The sequence below is a fragment of the Moschus berezovskii genome, chromosome 7 (assembly GCF_049115385.1).
Source record: "Moschus berezovskii isolate FMDL1 chromosome 7, NW_MosBer_1.0, whole genome shotgun sequence".
NCBI classification, from domain to species: domain Eukaryota; kingdom Metazoa; phylum Chordata; class Mammalia; order Artiodactyla; family Moschidae; genus Moschus; species Moschus berezovskii.
In genome coordinates, this window is record NC_142466.1 from 64,969,487 (window position 1) to 64,990,523 (window position 21,037).

General features: G+C 44.2%; 1 protein-coding gene and 1 long non-coding RNA gene across 7 annotated transcripts in view; one reads left to right on the forward strand and one right to left on the reverse strand.

Moving 5' to 3' along the window:
- Positions 1-9,975, reverse strand: part of LOC129556772 (transducin-like enhancer protein 1) — a 91,119-nt gene extending 81,144 nt beyond the window's left edge. For 4 of the 5 annotated variants that reach the window (XM_055426942.2, XM_088837947.1, XM_055426941.2 and 1 more), the window contains exons 1-4: positions 9,834-9,975; positions 8,952-9,052; positions 7,450-7,513; positions 7,294-7,338 (exon numbers count right to left, since the gene is read on the reverse strand). In XM_055426942.2, the coding sequence (XP_055282917.1) occupies positions 7,294-7,338; positions 7,450-7,513; positions 8,952-9,052; positions 9,834-9,857 (234 nt within the window). In that variant the 5' untranslated portion in view covers positions 9,858-9,975. The remainder of the gene's footprint in view (positions 1-7,293; positions 7,339-7,449; positions 7,514-8,951; positions 9,053-9,833) is intronic. The other variant, XM_055426938.2, reaches the window with a different exon arrangement.
- A 1,402-nt stretch (positions 9,976-11,377) lies between these two features.
- LOC148777341 (uncharacterized) overlaps positions 11,378-21,037 on the forward strand; it is a 194,360-nt gene continuing 184,700 nt past the window's right edge. For both annotated transcript variants that reach the window (XR_016037847.1, XR_016037848.1), the window contains exon 1: positions 11,378-11,574. This is a non-coding gene — a long non-coding RNA (uncharacterized LOC148777341). The remainder of the gene's footprint in view (positions 11,575-21,037) is intronic.

Below are 21,037 nucleotides of genomic sequence, written 5' to 3' on the forward strand. Positions count from 1 at the left end.
CAGAAAAAGGCACATGAAAACACTACTACAAAAATCAGGGCAAAAATAAGTGATGTGACAGCCTCCAGTTGGGAGCAGCCATGGAAGGCCTTGAAGTAAAAAGGTAGTGTTGGTATTTGAACTGGATCTTGAAGAAGGCCATGTAAACTTTGACAAAAAAGCCTGGACATTTAAGAAAACAGAAAAACACAAAGCATGTTTTAGGTATGAAGAAGGGACCCATTTGGCTGGATTAAATGATCTGAAGGGAGAGGATGGAGGTGACCAGAGGCAGACACAGAGGCTGTGAGTGATGGGCAAAGAGGCAACCACCAGAGTGGGAAGTCAAAATCGGAAAAATCGGGCATACTGAAGAGAAGAAAGACCCAAGGCCCTCATTCACTCCCTTAAAGACGCTCCCTTCCAGGATGAGCGTTCCAAGACTGTTTACAATATGGGTTAATGTTGACCATGGAGTCAGGGTGCCTCAAGGGCCACACCAGACAAGCCAACAGGGAGTACCGAGCCTGTGAGAGCTTTGATGTTAACCCCTCCAATTAAAATCTCCATTTACTATACATGTAGACAACAATCAGTATAGTAACATACTTACAGAACTTACCAATTCATAAGTAAACAAGTCTGGGGATATGTTTTTCAACTTTTTACTGACAGGCTATACAAAACTAGTTAGATCATTAAAGACAGTACTATCAAACCCAGCCTAGAGAATTTTCTAGAAGTCCAATGATTAAGATTCCGTGCTTTCACTGCTGAAGAAGCAGGTTCAATCCCTGGTTGGGGAACTAAGATTCCTCAAGCCATGCAGCAGAGGGGGGGAAAAAAAAAGCAGCCTAGTACCACGTGTATTTATTTCAGCGGTTTAACAAGTAGCATGATTTGCACATACAAGTTCAAATATACCTATGTTCTCAAAGACAACTAATTCCATTTTATCAAATTAATAATGACTATCTAATGAGTATCTACTAAAAATAGGTACACTACCCCTTTCAGCATGCACAGCAATGCACACCCACCACACTTAATAGCAATTGTTCCTCTATTTGGCAGGTGAAAAAGCTGATTCAATGAACAGAATTCTTCTGGTTTGACTTTCCTTATACTCAAAATAGTCTTCACCCTTCCCTTTTCCATCAAACATATTTTGTGGTCAAAGAATAACCAAGTAGCAAATAATGCTACTAGAAAAACTAGAAAAATGTGTTTGTTATATCTAGTATGAAAACATGGGGGGTGGGATGAAGGTAAACAATATTCTCATGGTTATGACTGTTATGTTGCTTTGAAGCAGGCAAATAAAATTAAAAGTTTACTAGGAACCAAAAATTGAAATGTAAAATAATGAAATACAGACTTGTTTGAAATCACAGGTTGGTAAAACTTTGTGTCAACATTTCTTGTAGTTTCACAAAAAGCATTATGGTGACTGGGTGATCTATAAACTGAACAGTTCTGCTTTTTCTTTAACCAAGTGAATAGTAATACAGGAATCTCTTACGTTAAAATTTCAGTGTAAACTTTTTTCATTTTTCCAATCAAACCATGCCTCAGAAAAAAGAAAATCTCTCGCACACCTGAGGGGCCCATGCCTACACACACACACACACTCTCTCTCTCTCCTTCAAGCACCAAGCCATATTCATGGAACAATCCTATGGCACATTTCTTCCTACAGAATTCACCAGTTCCATTATTGAACACTATTTTTGAGGCTATAAATACCTAATCTTGTCAAATCAGCCAACCTCCCAAAACAGCTGTCTAAAATTTAATTAAAGACCATTACACCAAATACTCTGCATTAAATGTACTAGTCCTGAGAATTTCAATTTTTAAAAATCTGAAGTAACAGCTAACTACCAGGGATGGGAAGGGTGGGGGGCAGGGGGCATAGGACATGACTGCGTCAATCAAGGCTTAATGAGAGCCCAGTCAGTTTCTTAGTTTCCTCAAATTTAATCCAAGCCTGGAGACCACAAAAGTTTAATAAAAGAAAAGTTGAAGACTCAGATCTAAGGAAACTCAAAATGGTTCCAGGAGCCAGTAACTGAATATATCTTTAGTGAAACTACCACACAAGATATTTATTTAAATATTTGCTAAAGGAACAGATTTTCCTTTCTGTGTTTCTTAATAAACACTATTTGAAGGGACCTCTGAAGCCTCTGGGTAGACTCTCCTCAGCTGACACATACACGGAGATGGGTTTGAAGCTCCATGGGGGATTGCTCTGGAGGAGTGAGTTCCCTCTGGAGGGCAGAGCTCTACGTCAGAGTCTGTCCAGTCTCATCACCCTCTTCTCAGAACAGGAAACCAGGGTCCAGGCAACTTGTTAATGACCCACCCCATCACTAACAGGGTCCCTAATAAGTGACTTCAGTCAGCTCTATCTTATACCAATATACATCCCACACATCACTGGGACATTCCACCTCGCCCTACCCTCTGGAGATGTAGAGCAAAGGGGAGGGGAGGGTAGCTCTCTAACCCCACATGTGCCTCCCTGGCCTAACCTCACCCTATTCCCAACCCTGTTAGATTCTGCCCCTACATAAAATGCTGGCATTTGTTCCTCACAGATTTTTTGGCTTTGATTTCGAACTTTAAAAATATTTAAAAAGCTTGATGGTTGGATGGCAAAATCGATGCAAGGGGCATGAGTTTGAGCAAACTCTGGGAGACAGTAAAGGACCGGGAACCTGGTGTGCTGCAGTCCATAGGACTGCAAAGAGTGGGCCACAACTGAGCGACTGAACAACAATTAGGCTTCCTGACACCTCCCTTAAACTCTGTGCCCAAGGCAAATGCCTTACTCGCCTACCCCAGTCCTGGCCCTGGAAAGAAACCCACGACGAGCCCAGCTGTGGAAGGGGTCAGGAGGGTGCTGTGTAAGGAGTGAAGGATTCGCCTGGCTTGCTGATAAAAAAAAACAAAGGCTAATCTTGCACCTCGAAATCTAGGTTCTACACACAGGGAGCTTTATCTCTTAACTCCTACTTGGAAAGGACAGGCCTGGCTAATGAAATGAAGTGAGGGACCACTCCAACCTTGATGACAGCTATCTTCTTTGTACTACAAGATGGAGCTTTAACTCCAAGTGCCTATACTCCAGCTGATCAGTTCCATTCGGAGATGCTGACTTAAAAAAAAAAAAGATCTCAAAATGAGAAGCCGTAGACTGAAAACCCACATGGTTTAAAAGCAGGAAGAAAGGTAAAACGTACAGACAAAAATAATAAGGGTCACATCTAAGGAATTAACCCACCAGTGAACCCCTAACAGTTCCACCACAACACTTTTAAAACACTACTGAAGGACGTCTTTCTAGAGAGGAACTTTAAAGCACTTACCAAAACTGTGAAAGCAGTTTTAACTCCAAAATTTATATGGTCTGAGACACTGTGGTTGTTGAATTATCACACAGAGTTTGGAAATGCTCAGCTCTCATCTGTGTTTTTCTTTTTTTTCCTTCCTTCTCCTCTCCTTCCCCACCCCATAGTCAGGACTGCAGAAAACTTTCCTACCAGTCCTTTCATTTATTTTTAAATTCTTCCACCACCCTGGAGAGCCCTAAGCGCTGCCTGCTCTTCAAAAGAATACAGGCACAGAGAGGCAAAGTAATCGATCAAACTCACTGCATTGCTGGGTTTCAACTAGGAATCCTGATAACGCATTTCAGGGGTTTTTTCGGTTCTCAGGCCTATTTTAACCTGTGAACAGTATTGCTCAGCTGGTTACAACTTTCTACTTGCCCACAGCTGTGGCCCCTACCCACCAGTCAGTACTGCTGATTTTCCTAATTTCTACAACATGCGCCTTGCCCCAAGCTATCTTGAAAACGGTGAAACTGGTCAAAACACAGGCAGGCAGCAGAGTAGATGTAGGTCGCTAAGTACAGGCTCAAGTGTGATTCCACTACTGGCCTCATCCTCCAAAGGCAGTAGGGTTGGGGGAGACAGGGAAGAAGCACTGAATGGGGAACCAGGTGACCCAAACTCAAGTTTCAGTAGATTCTTGGCCCTGACAAGTTGCAGACTCTGAGAATTTGCCCCCACATTACAAGGCGGAGCACAACACCTACCCAATCTACTTCACAGGACAAAGCCAATTTGCTTTTGAAAACTAAGTGCCGTACAAATTCATGTCACTAATAACAACTTATGGCATGGCTTTATCAGTGTGCTGAACAGGGACACGAGTGGGATAAATAAGCCCTATGTAAGGATTTAGTGCATCCTGTTCCCCAAAATATCAAATGAAACAATACCATGCCACATGACAGGAAAAAAAAAACTTTATCAAGCTGCCAAACACACTAGGCACAGGCCTATCCTCAAAAACAGCTAGACTCACGCTAACCTATTTTTTCATGTACCTGAACACTGGTGGTATCAGAATTGCTCCAACTTTCATGAAAAGTCTCCACCTTCCTGTATAGAGATATCTAGAGTTTACATGACCTACCTGGAAAGAGACAGGCGGGAAGCTATGAAAAGCACAAAGGGAAAAAAAATTTGTCTTCATGCTACAATTAGAGATTTAAATATCCATGACCACCCTGATTTCATTGACTTTTTGGTAACTGGCCACAGATGGCAGCAGAGAAAGTAAGGGGAAGGCTTATCAGGAAGTGTTGACACAACATAAACACGGACGGCGGGCACCAAACCAGCTAAGAAAACCACAATTACACCATTCTTGATCTGGATGTACTTCCACTTTCAAACTTCCAGACGGAAAAGGTGGTGGTGAGATTTGACACTGAAATCTCTCAAACTCACCCCTCAACAAAGCCGCTGAAAGGTGGGAAGGAGAGCGGTCGTCACACTGGAGACAAATCTTAACAACATTAAAGCACTCTCCATGGAAAGTTTCCCCATCACTGCATTTTTTTTTTTCCAGTAACAAAGATGTTGTCAGAAATGACAATTTTTTGTGTCCCCTGATGATGCCTTGCTAGCATTTGGTTATAAGCCATAAAGCAGGACTAATTTCAGCCTGTCAGGAGTCTTGCTAATGCCCAGTTTCCCCCTAGAGAGAATTCCTGTCAAATCTAATGAGAGCTCCAAAGGCCCTCTCTACAATATAATGAGCACTTAGGCCATGCTGGTGATCAGGCGGCAAAAAGCATCAATTTGAGCCTGGCTACACCCTGGGGGCCAGACGTCACCAGTTTTAATAAGAATTATGATTACTAGCTGCACCAAATGCCTCCTCAGAACTTATTATTAATGTGTGACATTCAGAAGGATGTTTTTCAGATGTAAGGCCACTTTAAACTGAATTACAGCACAGCTTTGCATACTACTCTAGTTAAGGGTCTGTTAGCATTTACAATACAAACCAAATTTCAGGGGGCTTAATATCCTACTATGGAGAACACAACATCTCTCAGCTTTTCACATTTTTCAAATTACTGAGCCAATTATACCCAGCATATTATTAACGCACACTGGTTCATGAACAGACAATATATACCCACAAATGCCCAATGGAGTCCAGAAACTCATTAGAAAACTATTTTCACACCATGGGGTTCCTGATCCTCCTCCTCCCTTCTTCCTTTTGATAGAGTTCCTCCATCAAGTAACCTACAGGAACCCAGGAGAATTTCGCACCTCCTGTAGCTCCCCCAATAAATCCAGCACCAATACACATCACACAAAGGTGGCATTCCCCTGTACAGAATCAGTGAGGTTATTACATCCTTTGAGTTTATGAGTTTAAGAGAAAGCTCAATCTCCTTACCCTTCCAGAAAATTTGTTGGGGGAAAAAAATGCGCCTTTAGTTAACTTAAAAAAAAACAAAGTGGCACATTAGAACTCCTCCACCAAGTTTATTTGCATAATTCATTTAAATGACCATATATCTTTTAGTATAATTACTATAAACAAGTTACAATTGCCTCAATCAGGCACTGGCCCCTTTAAGCACACAGAAACAAACACACAAACCCAACAGAAACTAGGCTACCAACTTTGCAAATCAGAATAGAACTGGCATTTTTAAAGGCCCAATTACACTGCTAATGAAAAGCCCTGAACTTAACCATCTCCGTCCAAACACATATCTGAGAACAGATCTAAGGTACACGATGATAACATAACATTATGAAATCTATGATGAATTAAAAATCAAAGAGTGCAGAGTTACAAAAGCAGAATTCAACTCTGAAACACACTTGCTTAATGAAAGTCTTTGAATATAAGGAAGATCTGAAGGCTGAACTAATCAATTTCTCCACTGTGCCCCAGCCGGTCAGCCATGCTCTTTAATTTAATGAAACAAGGGTTTGAGATGAAATAGCACATATACATCAAGTAAGAATTGTATTGTTGCACTTTGAAATGTGTCCAACTGTGCAACTTCATCTGATGATAATTTTTTAAGAGGCAATCGATTTCTAAAAGACTTATTGTACCAGAGTCTTGATGAAAAAGTGAATGTCAGCATATCTCCAGAATACTTACACCCTGCCATTAATGCTTTCTTTGGCAGACAATGACTACTCAATCGAGGGTCCTTTGGGCTGAGCAATCATTTAGCTTTTCTTCTCTTATGAGGTCCTTAGTGCCTAGTTCCAGCTCAATACTCTTTTTATACACCATTATAGTAGCCATAAGTGTGAATTTTATGGGAACTAGCAAACTCATAGTCATAGCTTGAGCTTTCCAGTCACTAATCTTTTCATGCTTTTAAAACCACTAGGACTGAAGCAACTCCCAACATACGCTGTGGTCATAAAAGGATGCTTTTTTCACCTCCAAACCTGTATCAACTGAGACATTTTTTAAAAAGTTGTTTGCTAATATGCCACTAATCCTGAGTGTCGCTTTATGTAGCCACCAAAACTCCATAGTTCGTCTTATACCTTGTTTAACCTGAGTAAAGAAACTCCTGAATACCCATCTTTCCCGCAAAGGGCCACACTTCTTTCCAAATCAGCACAAAAATATTAGCTATTCTGAACTTTAGACTTGACAGGATATTCAGATCTTCCAAGAGGAGAATAAATGTATCCAGGCAGTAAAGTCAAGTCAAAGCCTCGATTCCAATCTGCCTATAAACAGGCAAGTTTACACGTCCAAAGCACCTCTCACCTATAACTTAAACATTCTATAACTGTCAAGAACCAGCCCTTGCTGCAGAACACTACCCCCCAATTCCCAGGAAGGGAAACCAAGGCTGAAATATGGCATGCAGATACCTCTCACTACTGAGGACAAAGCCAGTACTATAGAATCATGACTTTATTTCTCATTTCAACTTGAGATTTCACTAAAGCTTACCTGTTTATGCATTTCTATGTTTAATCCATATGACATTTCATAATACTGTAAAAAGAAAAAAGAACCAAGCATTTCATTAACTCATGTTCTGTAATGCCGAGAACACGTTTGTTACTATTACATGAAAAGGGAAAAAACCTAATCTTTGATACCTACCATCACATAGTGCCTCTGCATTTCTGTCTTTTCACTTGCCAGCTTCTCACATTCCAATTTAAGGCTACGAAAACAAAACAGGCAACTTAATGTAAACATTATGTCACTTGTTTTAACATCTGCCTCACATATTTGCACTTCAAGTAAAAACACAGACCAATTTGGAAAAGCCATAAACTAGGTAAACACCCAAAAGCTTTGTCCTTGCATTAAATGGGGAAAAGGAATAAGAGAATAGTGTAAGGTATCCACTTAAAAACTAAGCTTTTCCTTCTTGGTGCATACCTGGTCGGATGCCAAGACCAAAAGGTCTGTCAAAACCTCTGATCTACTCAGAAGACTGATTTCTCCTCATGGTCATCTGTTCACTCTTACTTGCTTCCCTGCATCAAAGTTTGCTTCCCTGGACTTAACCAAAATCTGGCCTTTGTATAACCTTCAGTCTCAGGCATAGGCTGTCACCTCTGCCAACTCAAACAGTCTCTTGGTTTGAAAACTGTACCTGTAGAGTTCCTTCTACAATTGTTGGTCCCTTTTAATACCTTTGTTTTTTAATTCCCTGCCAAAATATGTCATGTAGCTTCTGCAATTAAAGTGGGCTGAAGTCCTCCCTTCCTGGCAAACATGGTGTGGGCAGGGATGCTTCAAGCTCTAGAGATTATCATCTTCAAGTAGGCAAAAGGTCAATAATCAGAAAGCCTCTGACAAAAATAAGAAAGTTCACACCCAAGCAGCTGTGTGCTTTCTCTCGGGCATGATAAAAACAAAACCTGTCATTACAGTTATTTCTTAGTTCTAATCAGCTAAGATTTCATAGAAACAGGGGAAGAAACTAACATTTCTAGAAAATCTACTATGGACAGGGTGCTTTACAAATAGCTCTCTTTTATAAATTTTCTGAAGCAGCTTTCATTAGTTGAAGAGACTAAAGGTGAGATGACTACAAATGTGACTCCAATCCCTTGCCCTACCCAAACCAACCCAGAATGAAGCCAAAGCAGGTGGGCTGTCCCCTGAACACATCCACAGCACCCCCACTAAGGATGGGCACAGCTAAAAGCATCTACCCTCCCATAATGGACTTTGCCTCAAAGAATCCATTCTAGTATGGCAAACAGCGATTTCAACACTGGCTTTGCCTCTCTGAACCTGCACTCCTGAGCTGGGGCATCGACTGAACCAAGCTCAGCCTGTTGCAAAATAAATAAATGAAGTGCAAATATTGACAGTTCTCATGCAACTCCTAAATACACGAAAAAAGGCTCCTTGCAACAGGAGCAAACGGGCAAAGGGGAAACAATGGGAGGAGGAGGAGACAAGAGAAGAGGCGGCCCGGGAAGAGCAGGGGAAAGGGGTAACGTGAATGACAGGTCTTAACTGCGACTCCACGCGCCACCGCCTGGACGCAAGTACTAAATACAGCTGCCGCCGCCACCAGGATGGGCGACCCGGGGCACAGCGCTGCCCGGGCGACCACTCACCGGGCGCGGCCCGACACGCACCTGTGATACTGCGCCTGCAAGAACTGAAATTCCTCTTTAATCCGGTCCAGGGACTCCGGGATAGTGAACTTGAAGGGCTGGCCTGCAGCCTGGTGCGGCGTCTAAGGGCGACCAGCGAGGGGGACCGAGCGACGGGGATGCGGGCGGTTGGATAAAGCAGTCGGAGTATCGAAGAGTGGGTGGGACATAAACAAAAAATAAAGTTAGAAGTGGCGCCAAACGGAGTCCCGAACTCAAGTTTGCGCTTCACTTGGGGAGACGGAAGGTGGACCTTCCCAGATCCGAAGCGCCTCAAATGACACTCGCAGTCTCTTCCAGCGACCAGGACAGGACGCTGTAAGTGCCCCTGGGTCACCTGGTTGAAGGGACAAGGGTCCCCGGTGGCGGCCGTGGAGGACCTGGCCAGATTGTCGTCGACGCCGCCGCCCCCTCCCTCAGGGGGCGATAATGACCCCGGGGACCAGAGGAGAAAACTCCCTGATGTTCTCCGTTCCCAGAGTCGCCGGGTCACCTCCAGGCGCGCCGGAACCGGAGCTTCATTGACATGTAAATAGGCGAGACGAGAAACAAAGCGGGGGGCGCACCACCCGCCTGGGGAAGGGAGAGGATGCGGCCGCGGGAGAAACCCCAGTCTCCCCAAACGCCCCGCCCGCCCAGTCTAGACGTCAAGTAGGAGGGACCCTAGAGCAAAGGGGGAGAATTGAGAGTTTCAGCCCCCTTCCCACACAGGAGGAGAGGACCCGGGACCTCCCAAGTCTTGTACCCTTGGAAGCCAGGGGGCTCGGTCAGATTGTAGCAGCCACCCATCTCCTCTCCGCACAGAAAGAGCGACTACCACTCCGCCACCTCCCTGCCCCCCACTCCGCCACCGCCGCGCCTCACCGGGTGCCGGCTCTGCGGGAACATCGCTCTGGCGGCGGCCGCGGCTCTGTTCCCGGGCAACTCAATTCTCCGCTCAATTTCCAACTTTAATCCGGCCGAGGAAAATTAAGCCGGGGAGCCAGGCAGAAGCGGGCAGCGCGCTGGCCACGCACGCAGGCGCGCTCGGCGGGACGCACAGGCCACTCTGCTCCCGCCCGAGGGACTCCCGCGCTCAGGGCCACATCACAGGGCACCCCGGGCCCGGCCGCACCAAGAACCTGCGGGCCGCCGCTGCCGCGCGTGAGGAGGGCGCGGGGGCTGCGCTTCCACCCGCGGGCCTCGGGCGCCCGGGCTGAGAAATGACGAGCGCGGTGACTCGGTGCTCCCCTCGGCGATCTGCGGGCGCCGCAGCGGTCCCGGGCAACAAATCCAGGGGCGGGCTGCTCTCCTTTGCTCTTCTCCCGGTCCGCCTCTTCTTCGGGTATTCCCCGAGGCGCCCGCCGCCGAGGTGCAGGTGGCGCGGCGCCCGCGGCTAACCCCACACAAACCAACCTGACGGTGTCCAGGGGTGACCCCCTCGGGCCCAGGCAGCGCTCACGACCGGGAGCTCGCGGGTTCCCGTGAGGCGGCGGGGTGCGAGGTCCCGGTCGCAGCGGAGGCTCCCCGCCCGGCGCTCCGCAGCCTTAACGCGAGCCGAGGAGCGCGGGATGACGACTAGGCGGGGAAAGTGCGGAGGGCGCGCCGGGAGGCGGCTTGGCACGCCCAGTGCAGCCGGCTCTGGGTGTTCTCCGAGGTTGCACAAACCCTCCTGGGCCGACGGGTCTACTCCGCCGAGGGCAGTCCCGCATCCGCCCGCTGCTCCTCCAGACCTGGGCGCAACCGGGCGCCGCGGCCCGCGCGCACTCGTCCTGCACCGCCAGCCAGACCTCTTCGGACCCTTTCTCAGAGCCTCTCCGTCGACCCCCTTTCTTTCCTTCTCTTCGTCTGCCTCTCCTCACCGGGCGCTCCAGCCCGCTGCAAAGTTCTCTCACGACCCGGGGAAAGACATCCAAGAGACGGTGAGGAAAAACCCGAGAGTGCGCTCCGCCGCTCGGCCTCCCTCCCGGGCCGGCAAACTCCGCGGGCCAGTCCGGAGTAGTCGCGGAGGCGGTTAAGTTGCCGAGGGCAGGCGGAGGTCCCGGTTGGTGGCGCGGTTCCCGCCCGGTCCTGCGAAGGCAGGGCTGGCGCAGTAGGCTGCCTCGGGGACGCAGGACACAGGGTACCCGCCGCCGCCGCTGCTCCTGCAGCCGCCGCTCCAGCCGCCGCCGCCGCCCGCGCCTCTCGCGCCGGTTACATTAACACGCGGTTTCACACTCCGGAGCTAACCAGCGCCGGCCCCGCCCAGCACCGCGCGGGCGGGGGGCGCGAGCGCGGAGCCGGCGGGGGACGTGAGCCCGTCTGGGGGAGGGGGCGGGGGCAAGGCCCTCGTCAGCCAATCGCTTGCGGCGCTCCCAACGTGGGGTGCTGACGGGAAGCCTCCCCAGAGCCTATGGCAGCGCGGCACCGGACAGGCCGTCTCACCCGGTCCCCCCTCTCCACTCCCACCCCACTTGCTTCCGTCTCCGCCGTCTCCCCCGTCTCCCCTCCCATCCACCCCCACCACTCCTCCGCCAGCCGCGTCCTCCCAGGCTCGGTGAGGAACTGTTCCTGGAGGAGCCGCGGGATGCCGAAACCAGCCAATGGGAAGCCGCGAGACGCGGAGATTGGCACGGTGGATGGGAAGGTCGGTGGGAAGGAGAGCGGCGGGGCCGGGCTGTCAATCAAAGTAACGTGGGGCCTGCAAGGGAGCACGCGGGAGCGCGCGAGCAGGAGGGACACGCGAGCGTGCAGCCTCGGAAGCCGGGGGTTCGAGTGTGCAGAAATCTGGTCACTTGTTCACTTTTCCCTTTAGTGAAAATCCTCAGATCTCAGTGAAAGTAACCCGGAGACTAACTGAGTAGTTTCTTAAGAGGGATAGTGGGTGCTTTTTGGTAGTTCAAGCCAAAGGTGTCTTTCGGAGCCCCCTGTTCGATGCTACTCTTGAAAGTGAGGTCATATTCAAAATTTCTGTGAGGATTGTTTTCCCTTGAGCTGTTTTTTCGCGGATGCCTGAGCAGTGGACTGTGCACTTCATGGAAACTGCATAAATAGGCAACTCATTGACTGCGTAGATACACCCGCGGTTTAGGACTAGGCTTCTAATGCCCACGCCACCTTTTGCACTCAAGGTGGTAGGAATTGGTTTTTATTGGAGTATTTCAAACCACTTTGCGAAAAGATCGACCTGAGTTGGCGGGAAGGATACCCGAGGAGCTGTCAGGGTAAGGCTGGCGCGTCCGGATCACGGATGAGATGTTTTGCCCGCCGCACGAAATCTCGGGTCCTTTTCTATTAAAATCCCGATTTCGCTGTACTGCGTAGAAGAGGGCTACTGAGAGTTCCAAGGGCCTCTCAGGAACACGACCACGAGTCTGTTTCCAATTTCTAGAAACAAAGGGAGACAATGGGATAAACACCATTGAGACCTGAAAAACCTGTCTTGCCCACCCCACCCCCACAGTTGGGGTGGTACCCCCCCCTTTAGCTATGTAAGGAGCTAAATGGGAAGCTTTGTGAAAAAGACGTCGAAAAAAATCTTAAGAGCTGGAACTTGACTTGAAAAGGATTTTAAGATTTTAAATAAACGGAGCATACTGCGTAAATCTCCAGTTTTTGTCAGTTTTTCTAAAATACATCCCACAGAAAACCTTCAATATTGCTGCTTTTATACGTTAAAGAGCAGTTCAGTTGAGCTATTTCCACATGATTGGTAAGTGAATAATGCTGTTTTAGCCAAATAGGGGTGAATTCTTCCATGAGAAAGACACATCTTTGACAAGCATTCATCTAATGTTGGAATATACTTCAGTTTTTGGTGTTAATGGCCCCCATGTTCCCATTATTTTACTTTCAAGAGAATTATGGAAAGGCATTTATTTAAACAAAAATACAATTTATTCGAAGATTTGCTTTTACAGAGATCTTTTCCTTGAAATATTAAAAGAATCATTTTAGATAATACATTTCACTGGTGGAGTTCTTAAATATGTATGATATTGATTTGTCTATAATTGGATCAATCCCAAATATCAATTATAAATGAAAAATTAAAGGAGCGATTTCAGCCAGTCTGTACAACGCCATAGTAATTCTCAAACAAGTTCAGTATTGTGGCTCATTCAGTGGGGTTAAAGGAGTGGGTTCTATTATTCATTTCTGCTGACATTGGAAATGAATAGCAAGGAAGCACTGCCCCTTTTCTTGGTTACATTTAGTGATGAGAGCAGTCTTGCTCCACATACAGGACTTTGTGAATCATACAACCATGGGTTGGCAACCTGTTGTTCAGTCACTCAATCATGTCTGACTCTTTGCAGCCCCATGAACTGCAGCACACCAGGTTTCCCTGTCCTTCAGTGTCTCCCGGAGTTTGCTCAAACTCATGTCCACTGAGTCATTCTTTCTGGAGCTGTTTCTCCACTCTTCCCCAGTAACATACTGGACACCTGCTGACGTTGGGGGCTCATCTTCCGGTGTCATATCTTTTTGCTTTTTCATACTGTTTGTGGGGTTCTTGAGGCAAGCATACTGAAGTGGTTTGCCATTCCCTTCTCCAGTGGACTACGTTTTGTCAGAACTCTCCACCATGATCGTCTTTCTTGTGTGGCCCTGCAGACTTGGTTCATAGCTTCCTTGAGTTGGGATTGGCAATCTATGTGCCTTGAAATCACATAGTATTGGGTCACCTATACCAGTCTATGGTTGCTTCATTCCATAATCAGCTCCCGGGTTGTGTAGAAAGTGCTTACATTCCACAAATATGCCTCTGCATGCAGGGACAACTAGGGCAACTAAGACTTCTCCGTGGCTTTGCCCAAACTACTTTGATTTACTGGCACATGCTAGTAGTTAAGTTTAAGACTTCTCTGGTAGCTCAGACGGTAAAGCATCTGCCTACAATGCGGGACTCCAGGTTCGATCCCTGGGTCGGGAAGGTCCCCTGGAGAAGGAAATGGCAACCCACTCCAGTACTCTTGCCTGGAAAATCCCATGGACGGAGGATCCTGGTAGGCTACAGTCCATGGGGTCGCAAAGAGTGGGACATGACTGAGCAATTTCACTTTCAGAGAAGTTAAAACAGGAGTAAAAATGTTTCTATTCTCACCCTCCCTCATTCCCTTCAAAATGTGTTCTAACACATTTTTGCTTGTTTAATTTTAATATTTATTTGTTTTGGCTGTGTCAGGTCTTAGCTGCAGTACGCAGGATCTATAGTTGCAGCATGTGGGATCTAGACCAAGGGTGGAACCTGGGCCCCTTGTATTGGGAGCGCAGAGTCTTATCCCTGGACCACTACGGAAATCCCTAACACATTGTCAGTCTGTAAGTCAGTCAGTTCAGTCGTGTCTGACTCTTTGCGACCCCATGGACTGCAGCATGCCGGGCCAATGTTCTCTAATATAACTGTTCACAGCGAACATGTCTACTCACTATGTTTCCTAGTCTGCCAAAGGGAAAAATTAGAAATTTTATTTTATTTGCTTATTTAATTTTTTTATTCTGTATTGGGGTATAGCTGATTAACAATGTTGTGACAGTTTCAGGTGAACAGCGAGAAATTCTCTTTTAACTCATGCTTCTTTACCAGTAGAGTTTGATACACCAGGCCTTCTGATTTCCTTCTGATGTAGTATTTGAAGAAAAGAAAGAATACTGATTTGAAAATTGAAAGACCTTTAATTGTGTGCATAAAGATGGTCGGTTTTCGATGGCTTCTTTCTCTTATAGCGCATCCTCCTTGAGAGACGAGGCTGGGCCCCCTTTCAAGGTCATTTTTTCTATGTGATTGTCATGCTGTAATAATTATACTACAAAACTTTCATCAAGCTGCATTACAAATGATGATGTTTAAACAATCAAGTAGCTTTAATCTTATGTTTTAAATAAATAATATATGTGCAGATTGCCTACAGCCTATTTAAAGGAAAATAGTTCTACTCACGAAATCTGTAATTTTCGTCTTCTGTTTAAAGTCTGTTAACCATAATCTTCTTTACCTTTAACATATTCATATGTTGATGATGTTTTTACATGAAATAATATTAAGTACTCTGCTTCCATAGGAAATCGTCTCTGAAAAAAAGTTCCCTCTTTATCCTCTGCAAGAAAACAGAAAGATTGCTGTTTATCATTGATGCATGTATATTTCCATTCATTTGTTGCTGAGTTATCAGATTTTCAATTCACTAATAGTATAAGTGATTACAAAAACTAGGTGCTATCTGTAGTAGAGGTACTAGACACAATAGGAAAAATTATGAATGCTAGTCATGGAAATTATACATCTTTTAAATCTGTTGCTTTTTTATTTGAAATTACTAATTACGCACATTTTAAAAAGATCACTTTTGTCATTTTCTCTTCCTTTCAGCTGTTATACATTTCCTCATTTGACTTTTTTTTTTGTAAACTGGAAGTTTTCTTAAACCTAAGAATGTAGGGTCCAGAAGAAATCTTCCCAGCATTGCTTTATAACCTTTTTCCCTCAGCATTTTACCAAAGAAAAGAACAGGATGGGCATGGGGTTGGAAGGGAGAAAGCAGAGAACGAAAGGGAAAAAAAAGTCGGTAGCAAATCCATGAAGCAGTAAAACCTCAAATAAAATCACATCCAAAGAATCTCTTGCGGTTTCACACAATATGGTAAAATTAGAGATTGCAGGAAACCAACTAAATTAAACTGGGAGCATTTGAAGAGAAACGAGCAGACTTTATGAAAATGACACATTGACTGACCAGTATGCTTTTTTATCAACAATTTCTTTGTTAAAACGCAGATCAAAGGAACCTGCATATGTTTTCATTTTGTTCTAACTAGAAAATTACATCCAGATGTTTAATAGGCATTTGGTTGGTTTTTCAGCATTGATTAGATATGTTGGTTCTGTTTGCTTACAAGTGTAGCCGGATCATTAGCTAATGCAAAGAAATGTTTGCTGTGAGTTGCTAATTAGGGCTTTTGGAAACCCTCCATGCTCAAGAACAATTTGTACAGTGGCCAGAGAACTTGTGGGACTTGGGGAAGTTGTTTTCCCTTCTCTGTCAGGGTGGGGAGAAGCAGACAGCGCAGTTCCCTAATCTCCTTTTGCCTAGGGGGATTGCGATGCTATCCCTGAGGATTGGAGTGCAAATAAATTAGGAAGAGACCACACAGGCACTCCCAAACACAGAGATAAATGTGCTCTTTCTGGAACTACCACCATGCTGTCTTTGAGGGTAGGGGGAGCGAATATCTAAAATGCTGAACATCAACATGTGGAAGATGCTCAGTGCTAATGTTATCAAATACACAGTCTTTTTAAGTATACTTTAGAGACAGATGGAAAAGCCCTTTATGATAAATGAGTGTACTTGAACTCATTACTGTAGTGCTTATAATTAAAAATGTCTCCTTTGCAATTTCAGTACATTTACAGGGTACAAGAGACCAAGCTTTGGAAGGGGGAGGCTGGGGCTCCTGAGAGGAATGAGGGAGCGGAATTTGGGAGAGGAGGATGAGACTGGGAGGAAATGCAGTGTTTACTTTCACAGCCCACCCATTCGTTTACCTTGTTAAAGCCCCAAAACTTGTCAGAGATTAGCCATTCACACGGTATTCAAATAAACTGTTTGAGAATTTGAGGCACCAGGCGGATAAACTTCTTAGCTGGCCAATCATGTTTTAAAAAACAATCTGGCCCGCAGAAGAACACCACCTCAGCCAGGGCGAACTTTTGTTTATTTAAGTCTGAACTTCTAGAGAGGTGGAGGTCCAAAATAGCCTGTGTTTATAAGTCATCCTAGAAGCGCAGATACAAATGTTCTTCTCCATCTCACTGCCCCTTCTAGGCCTGTTTACATCTCTCGCCCATGTATGGAGCACGTGTTAATTTGTTAATGTGGCCTGGTACTAGTTGGAATAATACACACTTTTTTTTTCCTTTTAATCCTTTTGTTTAGCATTTAGCTCAAGAGAAGCTGAAGGGTTTTTTATAGACAAAAGAAAAAGTAGTTAAAGGAAGTACCTTTGACGCTCCTTCCTAGGAATTCACGTAAAGGAGCAAACTTTGTTGATTTAATAATTCTCTTCAATGATACACTTTACCACAGGCCTTGGACTGACTAGGAAAAATTAAACGGGGGAACCTTTCCTCTGCCTTTTCTTTGGAAGTATCATTTAAATAACTTTTCTTCCTGGAGCTAGACAGTTTCTTTGAAGGGTTAAAGCTGTGTTCAGCTAATCTCTGATCTCTTCATATTCCTCACTGGTTGAAGGCAGGTGAGCCCTGGAGATGAAAAATGGACTAGATAGCAAGTGAATATTTCAAATACCTCCGTGGCTTCTAGAATGCTAAATGTAGATCTAGATGAACAAGTCAAGTGATGTAATTACAGAATGTTGGAACATTTCATGAGACAACTTGCCTCTGCTCTAAAATTCAGTGTCATGAGAGGGGAAAAAATATGGAAAAGACTATTCCATAAAAGCAAAGACACATGATGAGATTGCAACATATGAATCTATGCTGGCTCCTAGTTCAAAGAAAAAAACCCATCAACTATCTGTGAAAGATGTTCTTCAGAAGTTTTAATATGGACTGGTTATTAGGTAATACGGAATTAGGATTAATTTTTTTTTAATTGTGATCATGTCAAAGGATATTCTGAGAAGATGCTTGGTGATGCATGCAACTTCAAATGAAGTCTTCAACTGCAGAGAAAATGTGTGTGTAGAGAAAGAGAAAGCAAATCTTCAATCTGAAGAGAAAGGAAAAGCAAATCTGTAAACAGAAACTATAGAGTTTAGGAGCAGAGTCTGTCATTTTTTGTTTCACTAAACCTTCAACTTTTCTGATTGAAATTTTTCATGATAAAAAGTGGGAAAGCCATTTTAGGCTCATTGTCTACATCTTCTTCACATGGTAATAGAAATTCCCTTCGTAGTTAAAAGATTGGCTTATGATGTTTCTAGTTTTTAAAAGTATGAAAAAAGTGGCTCCCCCGCATCATGTTAAACCTCTTGTACTAATATCCAAAGTATTACCCAGTGTTTTCTCTGTATCTTTTAGTTCTTTTATTATTAATGGTATTTTATTTTATTTTTTCCTTCTGTCTCAAATGTCCCTTAGTTATCAATTAACATTAAATGAAAATCTTTAAACAAATTAGGGCATTACATTAGCAATCCTCTAATGCATCGTTTTGTGGACCATCAGGCTCAGAATAACCAGAACATCTACTATAAAATAAGGAAGAAAACTACTTACATATTAAGACTAAGATTGTAGCAAATAAATTTTATATCAGTTTCTTAATTCCCATTATAAATAGGTGTTCTGCTCTCCTTTTCATCACTTGAACCCAGCATTGAAATTTATAAATTGTTAGTTTGATTTGGAAATTTCCTGAAGATTTTTAAATCTAATACTGGAACAGATTATTGCTCTGTGTATTAAGCTTTAAATATTAATCTTGAAAAGGAATGAAAATAACACTAAATCTTGGATGCTGATGTTATGTTCATCTAGAATCACAGAGGCACATACTTACAATGTGCAAGTAAATAGTTTTCCAAAAAATTGTGAAAAGTGACAAAGCATAATCTGAGCATTGACTATTGGAATGCCCCATCCATCAATTTTTTCCCTTTAATTGTGGCCATTTGGCATGAATTTTGTTTTTCCCATTGCCATTATGTTGACTGCAAGGAAACATTTCTGTGACAGTAGTAAGCAGATTTCAGTTTGTGTGTGAACAGATTAAATCCACAATTTCCACTGAAAAACTTGAGTGCCTGACTGGGAGGCAAATATGAAAAATACAGAAAAACCAGGACTTTGTACACAGTGTTCAATATTTCTAGCCACCATCCACATAAGCAATGCTTATGTAAAGTGAAAACGATAAAAATAACTCCTTCACGATGACAGAAAAAATCCCATGGGGGCAGAGTTACCATTCTAATTTCCCCCATTGGCGTTCTCCACACTTCAGAAGAACTGGCAAGCTACAATTGGCACTTGAAAAAGTGTTACAAAACACTGACTAGTATTAGAGAAATGTTGATTAATGTAAACAGCCTGCCTCAAGGAATAATACCTTTCTTAAGAAAACTGGATTTCTAATTAGCATTTCTCTGGAGATGGGTATATCTAGGTAACTCCAGGAAGTGTTTCAAGAAGTTATTTGTCTTTGCTGGTGAAAGGAGGCATTTTCATATTTATATCTTTAATTTCTGAAAACTTAAAAAAAATTGATAAGTTAAAAGATCAGTGTGTGTGTATGTGTTAGTCACTCAGTCATGTCCGACTCTTTGCAACCCTATGGACTGTAGACTGTTAGGCTCCTTTGTCCATGGGATTCTCCAGGCAAGAATACTGGAGTGGGTTGCCATTTCCTTCTCCAGGAATCTTCATGACCCAGGGATTGAACCCAGGTCTCCTGCATTGCAAGCAGATTCTTTATTGTCTGAGGTCAGTGGGCTTCAATAAAAAAGAACAAATGTTGCCATTTGCAGCTACCTGGATGGTCTTGAAGGGCATTATGCTAAGTGAAATAAGTCAGAGAAAGACAAATACTGTATGTTATCACTTAATGTAGAATCTAAAAAAAATACAACAAACTAGTGAGTATAACAAAAAAGAAGCAAACTCACAGATACAGAGAACAAAGTAGTGTTTACCAGCTAGGAGACAAGGTGTAGGAAGTGGCAATATAAAGGTGGGGGAATGAGAGGTACAAAGCACTGGGTATAAGATAGGCTCAAGGAAGGGTTGTATAACACAGGGAATACAGCCAGTACTTTGTAATGATTGTTAAATGGAGTGTAACCTTTAAAAATATATAAAAAATTAAATAATCAATGGACCTTAGGCTTCCCTGGTGGCACAGTGTTAAAGAATCCGCTTGCCAATGCAGGAGACACGGGTTTGATCCCTGGGTCTGGAAGATCCCCTGGAGAAGGAAGTGGCAACTCACTCCAGTATTCTTGCCTGGGAAATCTCATGGATGGAGGAGCCTGGCGGGATACAGTCCATGGGGTCACAAAAGAGTTGGGCATGACTTAGCCACTGAACAATAACAACAATGGACCTTAAAAGCAAAGGGAATTCTAACATGCCATAATATGGAGGACATTATGCTAGTGAAATAAGCCAGACACAAAATGACAAATACTTTCAGTTCAGTTTAGTTCAGTCGCTCAGTCATTGCGAACCAATGAATCACAGCACGCCAGGCCTCCCTGTCCATCACCAACTCCCGGAGTTCACTGAAACTCATGCCTATCGAGTCAGTGATGGCATCCAGCCATCTCATTCTCTGTCGTTCCCTTCTTCTGCTCCCAATCCCTCCCAGCATCAGGGTCTTTTCCAGTGAGTCAACTCTTCGCATGAGGTGGCCAAAGTATTGGACTTTCAGTGTTAGCATCAGTCCTTCCAATGAACACCCAGGACTGATCTCCTTTAGGATGGACTGGTTGGATCTCCTTGCAGTCCAAGGGACTCTCAAGAGTCTTCTCCAACACCACAGTTCAAATACTTTATGATCCTACTTATATGAAGTACCTAGACTGAGCAAATTTATAGACAGAAAAGAGAACGGAGGTTGCCAGGGGCTGGGAAGAGGAAGTTATTGCTTAACAGGTACAGAGTTTGAGTTTTCAAGAGGCATAGAGTTCTGCAGGTGGATGGTGGCGAAGGCAGCACAACAGTGTGAATGTACTTGGTAATACCGCTGCTGCTGCTGCTGCTGAGTCACTTCAGTCGTGTCCGACTCTGTGTGACCCCATAGACGGAAGCCCACCAGGCTCCCCCATCCCTGGGATTCTCCAGGCAAGAGTACTGGAGTGGGTTGCCATTGCCGTCTCCGGGTAACACCGCACTATGCATTTAAAAATGGTTACGACAAATTTTGTGTATGTTGTCAGTTATTTGTTTAAAGTCAGTAGGATTTCTATTTTGGGTATGTACCAGTTTTACAGTGGATCCTCAGCCTATTCATTTCCTGAATGTGCATACCAGTGTTTATTGAGCACTTACTGTGTGTCAGACACTGTTCTAAGTGCTTTATTGTTCATATTACCTCATTTGATCGTCAAAGCATTTCAATTACTGTCCCTATTTTACTGAC